Source organism: Apis cerana, linkage group LG8, assembly GCF_029169275.1.
Source record: "Apis cerana isolate GH-2021 linkage group LG8, AcerK_1.0, whole genome shotgun sequence".
Lineage (NCBI taxonomy): Eukaryota > Metazoa > Arthropoda > Insecta > Hymenoptera > Apidae > Apis > Apis cerana.
In genome coordinates, this window is record NC_083859.1 from 7,925,302 (window position 1) to 7,938,034 (window position 12,733).

The following is a 12,733-nucleotide window of genomic DNA, read 5'->3' on the forward strand; positions in this document are numbered from 1 at the left end:
ATCTCTAACAAGATTCTGATATTTTTCGTAGACACCTCGACCAAAGTTACGTAAAGTTTCCTCTCCGCGTGGATTTACAATTCAAATCACGAACATTGTATGCGTCTTCGATCCTTCCCGACCGAAACTATCCACGCCAAATGTATCGTGCAAGTAAATAAAAAAGAAAGAAAGAAAGAAAGAAAGAAAGAAAGAAAACGGTTCAGCTTAGGTACTTACCAGCCGTCGTTTCGGCTTGATGAGAGGTCGGTTCTGGCCGTTCATCTTGTAGTAGAGGCCGCAAGCGTTGCAGAGGTAGTGACCGGTACCGTCTCGTCTCCACAGTGGCGTCGATGTCGCGCCGCAATTCACGCATTCGCGGCCCTCTATCGGAAGAATACCGTGGAAACGACGAATTCGATTAATCACGCGATTTTTAGGTTATATATTTTGGGACAAGCGTTCAATGATACCGATCGAACGGCCGATAAAACGAATTCTTCTCGCATTAAAATCTATTAACTGTTTATTATTAACCTTTTTCTTTTTTTGGTTGCTTTATTTATTCCAATATAATAATCGAGAAAATTATGATTTTCAATCGTGATTGGAAGAATTCGATTTAGGTATTGTTCGATCGTTCGATCAAGTTACAAAAAAGCTTGTGCACGCTGGTTTCTCGAGACGATACGAATAATCGTAAAAATTTGAATATAAAGCGAGGAAATGATTCGAGAAAATTGAGCGATTTCGAGAATCCAACGTGCTCGAAGCGAACACCAAGTCGCGAAGATCGGTGATGAAAGTGGCATGCAGTTGCAGACATACCATATCAAGCGATTACCAGAGCAAAAGCAGAGTCTTTAGGACCGTGGATCGAACACGTTGGTCCGATAGCGGCTTGTTAATACAAGGGGACTGAGAGATTCAGATCAAAGTGGAAGATGGAAGGAAGAATAGAACCTGGTATCGTTAGTTTCAACCCCCACCAAACAACATGGGAACAAGGAAGGAAGGAGTTCAAACTTTCAGGCAAATTTCTCGTCGTTCTTTTCATTATCGTTTCCACGCGTGTCGGGGAGAAAACGTGCCTGAAATTTTTCGGAATATTTTTCGGAATATTAATGGAAGGGGGAAAGGAATCATTCGATCCAATAATGGAACAAGAATTTTCCTCGAACCGTGAAATCCGCGTCTCTCGAATTGATCCATCGAGCTGCATCCTCCTCGAGATTGGACCGAGCGTTCTCCATTTTACTGGAAAAAATCCGATGACTTGGTCGTTTTGACGTTTTTTTTTTTTTCTTTTTTTTTTCCGCTTCGAACCTCTCGCGACCGACGTGGCCAAAGGATTCGAATATACACAATGTTTCGTCGAAACATACAATTTAAAAGATATTAAAAAAAAAAAAAAAAAAAGAGAGAGAGAAGAAAGAAAGAAAAGAGAATTATAATAATCCACCGATACACCTGACCTAATTTAACAACAGCAATTCTCGTTTAACAGGATTTATATGTTGTCGGAAGCCCAGACGTTCACTCAGAGGCGACCACTCGAGATTGTTTTAATTGCCATCGTTGATTGTTGAACGTCTCGAACGTACGGAAGAAAAGTAATTTTTACCGAGAAAGAGGTTTTTATTTCGACGAAAAGCCGACTTTTGCCGAGAGGAGGAACGAGACCAAAGCGAGCCGGCTGCCTCGCGCCACTTTTGCCATAAACGGATGAATTATGATCCAGGACGAGGAAACCGGCGTTCCGTCATGAATTTCGCCCGGCCAATTTCTTGTCTCTCTCTCTCTCTCTCTCTCTTTATTATCGGCCGATCATTGCGCAGCACAACGATCATCATTCCCAACGTGTTAATATTCTAACCAGGCGTTCTAACGTTCTTAATAACAATCTCAACGTGTTGTTTTGAAAATTTTCTCCTTTCTCGTAAACCCTCGAACCGAATCAACAAGTGGAAGTCGGAAGTCTCGACCGCTTAATAATTCTTGATCTTAAACGTAACGTAACGAAAAAAAAAATTTTTTTCGCATTTATCCTTGAGGATATTTTTAAATTGAACCCAGATCCGCTGATTTACATTGCAAATTTTAGAAATTTTATTATATCGGGGAATTATTAAAATTAGAAACTTAATAAACATTGAAAAATTGTAAAGATTGTACACAGTAGAATAGAAATTTTTTTTTTAAGGAATATGAATATTATAATTGAATTGCCGATCCTTATCGCGGGGATCCTTATTGCTTACTTCTTCTCTCTTCCCCGGGAGGGAGAAACTAATAAAACGTGTCAAAAGAATAAAATTAGAAATTTAATTAAATTTGCAAATTTGAATTAACATGCAACGGGCATAATTAATCCAGCCTCGGGAGGCAAGGGTTAAAAATCGACTCGGTACACAAAGGACCACAAGACCAACAAGCATCGAATCAAAAAGCGTGAAACGTGTCGAGGAGAAAATCGAGTCGAGCAAAATCTGTCCGCCTCGTTAATTGCGATTTTCACTCCTGGCAAAAGGAGCGAGAAAGAACGAAAAAGAAAAAAGGAGGGGAAAAGTAACAGAATCACCTCTCTTCGTTAACGATTAATTAATAAAACCATCATTCTCGAACAAGAGAAATCTCTCCGGCCTACACCTATTAAACGGGCGAAACATAATTTTTAACGAAGATGAAAATTATACATCGTGCATGCACGACGTGTACCGAACACTCTCGCGAATTATAAATGCTAAATTTTTACTTTCGACTCGTGTTTCCAGCGGGGAAAAAAGCTTTACGTTCTCTTAAACACCAATCGCGATCCACCTTGTCTCGATTCGTCTTGCCACATCGCGGCCGAGGTTTCTTCTCCGAACGCGTGTGTGCGTGCGTGCGTGCGCGCGCGTGTATACGTGTGTTGCGTGTGTCGTAAGTCGATTTAATTAGCGGACTTCCACGCCGCCAAGCCGGGCCATTGTTCCCGGAATTAGGATTTTTACCACGCCGTCCTCGGCGCAGACCGACTGTTATTACAGCAATCAACGTATCCGGCATTTTTCAACCGTTTCATTCCCATTCCCCCTCCCCTTTCCACCTCCCCTTCAGCGACCCAGATTCGCCTCTTTCCTCCCTCCTGATTTTTCTCAGTTTCCAACCTCCACCCCTCTTGTCCAATTTCTTCCCCTTGAAAGGGGAGGGGTCGGTGTACCTCGAGTGGTCTCTCTCTCTTTTTGCCGTTTCTTTTCGTCCAAGTACATCGACCTGTACGATGCGAAAAACATGGATGAACTTTAGAAGTACACTCGATTAATTTACTTTCGATCCTCCAATCGATGCAGAATAATTGTCGTGGAAGATATTTTTTTTCTTTCTTTCTTTCTTTCTTTCTTTTTCGATACAAAATCATACGACGAAAGTTCATCAAGAGTATTTTTTTCGCGTACCGTTCCCTTCGATGTCGCGTTCGAGATCGAAGATCGAAGACACTTCACTCTGGAATTTTGGTAAGTGTGAAGAGAAAAAATCGTGCGAGTAAGCACGGCAAAAAGACGCACGCGGTTGGTCCGTGGACTTTTTTTTTTTTTTCTATCTTTCGAGAGGGAGATTCTATTTTGCCAGTGACAAAACCAAAAAACGGTAGCATGTAGCCACACCACATCGAAATAGAGATAGAAGACAGATAGAAAGATAGATGGAGAGAGAGAGAGAGAGAGAGAGAGAAAGAAAAAAGAGAAGAAGGTACGTGTGTGCTGATTCGCCCGCGCTTGTGTGTATTACACGCGTGTCTTACACCTGTGTATTTATATAAAAAATATCGATCCGTAAAGAGAGAAAGGTATACTGTAGAGAAAGGAATGCGCCGTGTCGAGTCGGCCGTTACTGGACGCTCGATACTATCCTCGTCGTATATTTTCGAAAAAGATGCACGAGAATCTTGAAATTTTTGATAGAAAAGAAAAAAAAAGGAAAAAAAAAAGAAGAAGAGAAAGAAATTGGGAGAAAATTTTCATAAAATGTTTACTCGAGGAGAAGTTTCGTTCTCGTTAAAGAAATAAAATTTGTCGAACAAAATTTTACAAACAGTTCTAGTAGATCGGGGTGCGAATCTCAAGTACATTTTCTTTTTTTTTTCTTTTTTTGTCAACAATTTGGAAAATTTGCGACAAGCTTTTCGCGAGAAGATGGAAAAACAAGATGTCGGCAATGTCTATGGCGTTTCCTTTTTCGTTCGTGTCCCCCACCCTGTGCATCGGCCTTAATCACAAAAATCAACCAGGTGTGGTGCTGTTCACGCTCGACGTTTCGCGGGTGCCACTCAAAAAAACACACGGGTGAGGCAAAAATACAAAAATACACGTCTTGTGTGTCTCCCTCTCGCCGAACAACACTCAGCTCGTTCGATAAAAAGATAAAGAAAAAAAAACAAGATATATATATATATCAAACGTGTTCGCCGTTCGTCGTAATCAACGAGTCGCAAGCGAAAAACGACCGCCACCAAAAGCTCGTCGGGGGATTTTTAAACGAAACGAAAGAAAACGTAACGAAACGAAAGAGGAATTCGTTGAAGAAAAAGAAAAAAAAATAATTTTGGTGCATTCCTCCACCAAAACTACTCGTTTCTGGGAACGAATGGAATAAAATCGATAAAGTAAAAAAGAAAAAAAAAAAACCGGTGTGACAAAAGTGAAAGCAAACCGAGGATACTGGAACTCAAAGCGAAAAGACGCGCGAAACCCGTGTGTGCTTTCAGAAATAATTAGCCGCACGTACGGGGTTCGCGCGTAGAAACGCAAGGCGTATGGAAACAAACGAAAAAGCGTTAATTGTCAAACCAAAGGGAGAGAGAAAGATAGAGAGAAAAGAAAAAGAAAAATACCCTCAGAGCACGGTCGTTTCGTACCGACCACGGTAAGAACCATCCCAAAATTTACACCGAATTATCCGTCACAACGTGTAACGTAACCGACACCGAAAATATAAAAATATTAAAATACCCGCTTCAACTTGTCGACCCGAAACGACCGCACTCGCCGCAGCCTCGTCTCTCCCCGACTCGGGAGAAGAACGAGGCGTTGGAACGAGGGAGAAAACCCATAACCGAAAGAATACGTGTACGTACGAAAAAAGGGGGGGGAAAAAAAAAAAAAATACCCGGCAGAGACAAAAAAGAAAAGTGGGAGGGAGAGGTTGGTAGGCGTGCCGCTTACCGGCGGACGTTCTCGACTTGTTCCTGGGCTTTTGCTGCTGCTGCTGCTGCGCGGAAGGCGAGCTCGGCGTGTTGGCGTGCACGTGGCCGACCAACAGCTTCGAGTCGACGTTAACGCCGGCCACGCCGGCCGCGTTCCCGGCCGCGGCGGCCGCCGCGGCCGCCGCCGCGTGGTGGCCGAAAATACCGGAGACCGCGGCGGCCCCGTTGTGCGGATTGTGGGACGAAGACGAAGAAGACGACGAGGAGGCGGCGTGATGATGGTGGTGGTGGTGGTGGTGGGTGGTACTAGGATACTGCAGGTGCTGGTACATGTTATACGCGCTGGTTGCCGGGTCGTACTGGGACCCGGAGGTCGCGTGGTGGGTGTTGGAGGCAGCCGCGGCCGCGGCCGCGGCGGCGGCGGCGGCGGCGGCCGCCGCGTAACTCTCCCTGCACGAGGGCGAGCTCGCCCCCCCGCCGCCGCCCCCGCCACCCCCGCCAGCCACGTTGCTCCCCTGATACGCGGCCTCCTGCTGCTGCTGCTGCTGCTGCTGCTGCTGCTGTTGCTGCTGCTGCTGCTGCTGTTGCGCGGTGCTCGCCTGCTGGCTGCCCGACTGATTATTACCTTCGCGTTGCTTCACCTGCCCGCTCGCCCCGCCGCCTCCACTCGCCCCTGTCCCGCCGTTCCCGCCGCTCCCCGTCCCGTTGTGCTGCTGATGGGGCGGCGACGGCGCGCCGTGGTGATGGCTCAGCATCACGCTCGGCTTCACGTCGCACGAGCCCGCTCCCCCGCCGCCCAGCGCGTCCTGGTGGTGCATGAACGCGCCCATCACCGCCGCGTGGGCGACGGCCGCCTGGTACTCGCTGCTCGCCCCGCCGCCGAGCCCCGACAGGGGGTTGTTGGCGTTGTTGTTGGCGCTGGTCGTGTTGTTGTTGTTGTTGTTGTTGTTGTTGCTGGCCGAGGTGGTGCTCGCGGTGATGCTGTCGGGGGTGGCGTCCTTGGGGGGCGTCGGAGGGAAGGAGAAGAGGTGGTGGCCGGCCCCCGCCCCGCCGTGGCTGGACAGGCTGCCGGTGCTCGGGGGCAGGGAGGAGCCCAGGGGGCTCTGGGGCTTGTCGTCGGCCACCCCGCTCCCGGCCGAGCCCGTCGTCGTCGGGAATCCCCACGGCGTCTTCGACGTGTCCGCCCCGCTCCCCGACAGCCAAGGGTGAAGCACCGAGCTGTGGAAGTGCGGCCGGCACACCTGGCTCACGGGGCCGCTCGTCACTCCGCTGCTCGACATCCTCGCTGCAACAATTCATCCTCGCTTTACACCTTTTTCACCACGTCTTCCCGTACAATTGCGTAGTTAAACGCTGCTCGACGTCCGCTAATTCTCTTTTAACCTCGTTAAATCGCGTTATACTTCCGCCGTCGAGCAACGTTCTCCTTTTCGTACAATAATCGTCGAGTAATCCTTGTTCTTTCAATCTCGTTTTTCCCGATCTCTAAAATCAGATATTGATATTAAGTAACTGCTCGACATCCCCTGCAACAATTAATCGACCCTTGCTAATCCTATTTTAATTTTATCATATCGTGTTATTCTTTCACGAACAACCCGTAGAATTACCACGTAAAGGATGTGGATCATCCCTGATGAGCGATTCAACGGGATCTTTTTCGTGATTAGCGAAGCAGAAAATGTATACGAGAAGAATTTTAAAGGACTTTTACACCTTGTAATAGCAATGACACGAACCGAAATTGCTCCTCGGTCGATCCTAATTCGAGGCTGCTCTCTCGCCTTCGAAGACAGGAGCGTTCGAGCTCGCAAAGGGAAGGGAAAGAACCTGATCCGTGCGTGCGTGCGTGGAATGATCGGGTTTTACCGATCGCGAAGCCGGCTAATTGCCGCGGACGTCTTAATTGCGTGTCTCCCCTCCACCCCCGCGAGGCTTTCCTTCTCCTCGACTCTCCTGGCCTCCCTCGGCCCCGCCCCCCGTAATTAGACGATAATTCGTTGATTATCGAGATTTGAAAAATGGCGATCCAGGCGAAATGCTCGAGTCGGGCGCCAGAGTGGAGGGGAGGGCAAGTTGGGGATCGATATTTATCTCGGACGCTTCTTGCCACCTCGGCGGCATACGCTGCCGATAACGAGCCGATGTTTTGCCAAACTCCTCCCTGCCTGCCTCGTTGGAACACTTGGAGCATTAATTCGTACTTGTGTCTGACGAAGGAAAGCAAGTTTCGTGATTTTTATCGATTGGAGGAAGATAATATGTTTGAATTATTTTAGGGGAGGATGAGACAATTTTGCGCCAATATATTTTAATATTTTTGATACGCCACCTTTGTCCTCTTATTCGCAGTTATTTAGAATTATTTAGAAAATTTTTGCACGCGTGAAATTAATATTTTGAACGCCATCTTAGAACCATCACAATTAGGAAAAGTTTCGTGAGAGGGAAGAATACATAGGAAACTTTTGTCGAATATCCGTAATAAGCCATCTTACTCGAAGAATGGAAAAGTTTTACACGCTAACGAAATCAATATCTCGAGGCGACATCTTCAGTCATCCCACTTCCCCAAGCGCCATCTTCGTCCCTTATTTAGAATTCAAGGATACATCCCGAAGCCGCTCGCTTCACCTTCCACCAAAAATTCTCACCAAGCCTCGAGAATAGAACCAAGACCCCTCCCCTTTTAACAGTTTAAAATCCGCGAGTGCGTCAGGATCGGCGCGCGTGCAAAGTCGTCTAAATTTAGGAGCGTGATATCGCGTTAACCGGGGACAAGCGGGACAGCTGCACTGTCACGCAATTAATCGAATGCCCCGCCTGTAATTGGATCTGCCGCATTGGAACCGCACGTGAAAGCGAACGATATCGAGAAACCTCGTCCATTTTCCTTCCAAGAAAGGGAGAAGAGGGAGCGAAAAAGTAATATTCTTAATATTCGAACAACGACACTTTTTACTCCTCCCTTGCTTTGCTTCCCAACAAATTTTTCAACCCTTTCGAGGGCGTCCAGACGAACGGGCGCCTGTCATTCGTCTTATTCGTTTCAAAGCAAAAACAGGGCGTTCGTTCGATCGAGTAATGTTGCGTGCAAACGCGAAAATGAACGCGTTCGAGGAGGATCTCTGACGTGTTTCTCAGTTTTTTCTTTTTTTAGAAAATAAAAACGAGTAATGGAACCTGGTCGAGATTTTTAACGATTAATCGACCCGATAAGATCCAGCCCGACCACTCGTTTCTTCCCTCGCTCCTGCGTTTCCGGATCTATCGAGGGAAAACGAAGGAAGAGAAGGAGTTGGACACGTTTGAGAGATAATCTTATTCGTGGTATCAGAGATCACCTAGTCGACTCATCTCCAATTATCTCGTATACAATATTTGTATTCGCGATTAATTTCGATTGCACACTGGAAAAATCGAGTTGCTCGAGTGAATCTTCTTCCCTATATTCTTTATATTCTTGCGTGAATTGGCAAACAAACAGGGGGACGGGAGGGAGGAGAGGGGAGAAAAAGGAGCGAGCGTCTCATTAAGGCGGTCTCGAGGAGCTCCTTAGGCGTCGATTCCCAAGGCGGTCGTTTCGAAACAGGTCGCCTCTAATATGGCGCCGCTTTTCCACGCGCGGATGCCTTTTTTCGCTTCCCAACCATTCCCTCCAACGAATGCTCTCCGGCTAAAGTTACGTCCCCAACGGAGACATCCCTCGAGAAGATTAAAATTCGAATGCAAAAGTCTCGCTTTCTTGGATATGCATTCACGAAAAACGTATTTTCGAGATTAGGAGGAGGAATTCTTCTCGTCATTGAACGACGAGGTACAGTTTAGAAACGTGGTTTAGATTTTTGATTTTTGGGCGAAGACGCGAGAAGTATTCAAGGGGATTGTAATAGTAAGAAAGGGGAAGCAACAACAACGATAAACGGACAAAATAAACGAAAACGAATCAGCCGTTTCGAAACCTGTTTTCCACAGGAAGGAATTTCATAGGAACTCGATATTTCCTCTCGACTAGACCAGACGTCCTCGAGGGGTCTCTCTCCACAGTCGTATTATACACGTTCACACACATATATATATATATATATACACATTGCGATCGAGCCTCGATAATACCGCGAGATCTAGATCGGATCCATTAATCGCTTACTCGATCGAGACGACTCCCTCGGCTCAGACTACGCCCACGCGCTGTGAAAATATTCCGAACCAATAAGTCACGCACACTCGCGCTATATAACACATTCCTCCTTGTTAATATGATAATCGAGCCGTCTCTGAGTATATCCACCCCTCTCTCTCTCTCTTTTTCTCTCTCCTGTTTTCGCACGAGAGGGGAAGCAAGATTCGTTTTCTACGTGGGCGCATAATACCAATTGGAAACCAGAATCAGAAACTTTTGTTTTCCCTCTCGGCGAGTTTCGAAGCGAAGAAGTTTCCTCGGTCGGTAAATAAGATCGCGGGTAAGAAAGGAAGGAATTTCTTCGTATCAACTCTCTCTCTCTCTCTCTCTCTGTCTGTCTGTTTTGTGAAAAAAGAGAGACAGGAGGATCTTTATCTCAGTCGAGAAAAATTTCCAGGGGCAAGTGGGAAATTTTCTCGGCCCGCCACGATTTATTACACCAGCGTATTGAAAGGTGGCGCGATTCATACATAACCCGCCCGGTTCGGGTCACACCATTCGACGTCAAAGCTCCACTTCGAATAATTACGCCGCCTCGAGCGACTCTTTCTCTTTTTTTTTTATGGACAGGCGTCGAGAACTCGGTTCAAAGGATTCAAAGCGGCGAGTCTCTTTCAAAGGACGAGCTTTTCCCCCTCCCCCTATCGACGTGTACGGACGAGAAAGAGACTGATTAAAAGAAAGAAGAAACCAAATATTTGCAGAGAGAGAGAGAGAGAGAGAGAAGAAGGCGATTTTCGAATTAATTCGAATTACAGGCTAGAAAAAAAAATTGATCCTCTTCCCGCTTTCAGCTCCCTTTTTCCTTTCTCCCTCCCCCCTCTTCTTTTCCCATTCACAGCCGAGATCGCGGCGGATAACGCGTTTCATTCACGGCGAGCCGGAGAGAATCGCAACGAGAAAGGAAATCGCGTGAATTATTGCGCGGGGATATTCTCTCGTTGGTATTCCGCTCCGCCACGATCCCAACCATTTCCAAGATCCTCGTTTTCCAGACCCCCTCCCCTCGACTTCTCCAGGCTAATTATTCCCTCGCCTCCTCCTTTCCAAGCGAGCTGGACTAGGCTTCGACGATTGAGCCATCCATCAGCCGCCTTTAACCGGCAACGATCACGGTCGAAGCAGCGTTCGGTTCGGGTTTCGGTTGCCGGCAGAGGGCAGGAGCGAGTTAGGTTCATCGAACGTTCGGCTTTGGACCACTTTCCCGTCCACCGTGATTAAGGGAAAAAAGGACGGTTATTCGAGAATAGAGGCGCGTAGAGGCACGTCGTAAATCGTGGAATTACGAAGGGGACGGTTAATAAGATTCACGGCGTGTATACACGAAATTCCAGGAGAAAATAACGTCTCATTTCGCCACGATGCTCCTTTCTCGTAATAACATGCAATTTCAACCCCCGGATACGCTTCATCCATTCTCCCTCTTCCTCTTTTCCTCGCTTCGAGGAAACCTCTCCTCAAACCCTCTCAATTATCGCTACTCCATTATTCTTCCCCCGAGCGAGGGTCCACGAAAATCGGCCATTCTTCTCGCTTTCCCGAATTTCCCCTTAAAAAATCGAAACATCGTCAACTTGCTATTATTACGTTACCGTTTGAAATTCGATTTAACTTCTCTCGACGAGAGAAAGTAAGGAGAAAAAGGGGAAGAGTCCGTGAGCGACGATGGTCCAGTTTGCCGAGCTCCGTTTTAAAAGGAAAAAAAGAAATCCTCGCAACCTGTACGCCGTCGAATCGTGACATCGAGCTACCGAGGGGAACGGATTCTCGAGAAGGGAGTGCTGTTGGGCAGAGGAAGACAGAAGGAACAACGAGGAATAAGATTGATCGCGGCGAGGCTGCATCGCGAGCTGCATCTGCCGCCCGCGATACTTTCCTCTCTCTTCAGGGGGAGGAGGGAGAGGGAGAGAGAGAGAGAGGCTGGCGAGAAGACGGACGCGGAGAAAGAGAGAGAGAGAGAGAGCCCTGGGGAGAGGCTCCGCCTTCGGTTGGCGTGTGCATTTGCGCAAGATGGCGGCGGTCGCGCGTTTTGCACGACCCGCGCGCCGCTGGATCCTCTTCTCTTTCTCGAGAGAGAAAGCCGCTAAACGAGACCTCGACGTATCCTTTACCTCCTCGAAACCTTTACTTGCTTCGACTTGAGCACACAGAGATATTTGGATAGATTCGAATGATGCACGATTCTGAATCGAATGTTTGATGAATGATCGAACGTTATTTAGCGCTGCTTGTTTATGGAAAGATAGCGTGTCTTCGGTTGCCTCGACCAGGTATATTTCGATACTTGGATGCTTAGTCGATTTAAAGTTGAATAATTGTACATTTTTATATCTTTATTCGCTTCGATTACGCACATTTCGATGCTTGGTATCACATTTAATGGGTATTTGGATATTTAATGTCGCTCGTGGAAAGGTTTTATGTCCTCACTTGCGGCTATATTCTTAGTTGATTTGATAATTTGAATAATTGCACGATTTTGAATCGAATGCTCGATGAAATTTTAGTATTTCGATGTTCGGAAAGCTGGTCTTCAGTTGCTCGGACTTGAGCATCGGCGAGATTCCGATATTTGGACGGTTTAGATTCGAACAGGTTCGAGTAGAACGTTTGACCAAATTTTCCACTTATTTGGGCAGCGAGCATATTCGAAATAACGAATATTTGATAAATTTAGATTCGTATCATGCCTCTTCTGGTATACCTTCACTCGAACTTGAGACACTTGGATGTTTACCTTAGAATAGTTGAACGATTTTGAACGTTCGATGAAACCTTGTTACTTGAATATTATAGCGTTGCTTATTCACTGGAAAGCTAGTCTTATCTTGGACGCTTCGGATTCCAATAATTGGACAATGAAATCTTGTTACTCGAATATTTCTAGTATTCTTTCGAAAGATAATACTTTGTATGGATAGCTAGTTTAGATTCGAATGCTCGCTCTTGTCTACTTGGACAGAATTCTTGGATATTCGATTTGGAATACTTATTTAGACGCTTATCGAATGTTCACTTGGATCTCACTATACAGATAGATCCGAGTGTTCAGCTGATCTAGATATCAATATTAGAGGAACATTACTCTTACTTTCATATACGAGATCAAACTTCGAATCACCCCCACCATTATTCTCCAATCTCTCAAATTCATCATTCGCCGAACTCTCCAAGAATAACTCGATCCACGAATAATCCTCTCGAAAAACTCAAAGCATCCTGCTCACGAGAGAGTCGAATCAAAATTTACCTGCCATAATTTGAAGTGTATCAAGTAGCTGAGAAGAAGAAAAAAATCAATTCTCTTTTCAACATCCTTCCTTCTCCCCAAGGTATCGATTCGCGCATTCGTGAATCGCAAAGGCGGGAGAGAGGGGGGTAAATAG

At 46.4% G+C, this 12,733-nt stretch overlaps 1 protein-coding gene across 6 annotated transcripts in view; it reads right to left on the minus strand.

Moving 5' to 3' along the window:
• LOC108003869 (GATA-binding factor C) overlaps positions 1 to 12,733 on the minus strand; it is a 75,892-nt gene that overhangs the window by 51,175 nt on the left and 11,984 nt on the right. For all 6 annotated transcript variants that reach the window (XM_062078591.1, XM_062078590.1, XM_062078586.1 and 3 more), the window contains exons 3-4: positions 5,184 to 6,449; positions 220 to 365 (exon numbers count right to left, since the gene is read on the minus strand). In XM_062078591.1, coding sequence (XP_061934575.1) covers positions 220 to 365; positions 5,184 to 6,449 — 1,412 coding nt within the window. The remainder of the gene's footprint in view (positions 1 to 219; positions 366 to 5,183; positions 6,450 to 12,733) is intronic.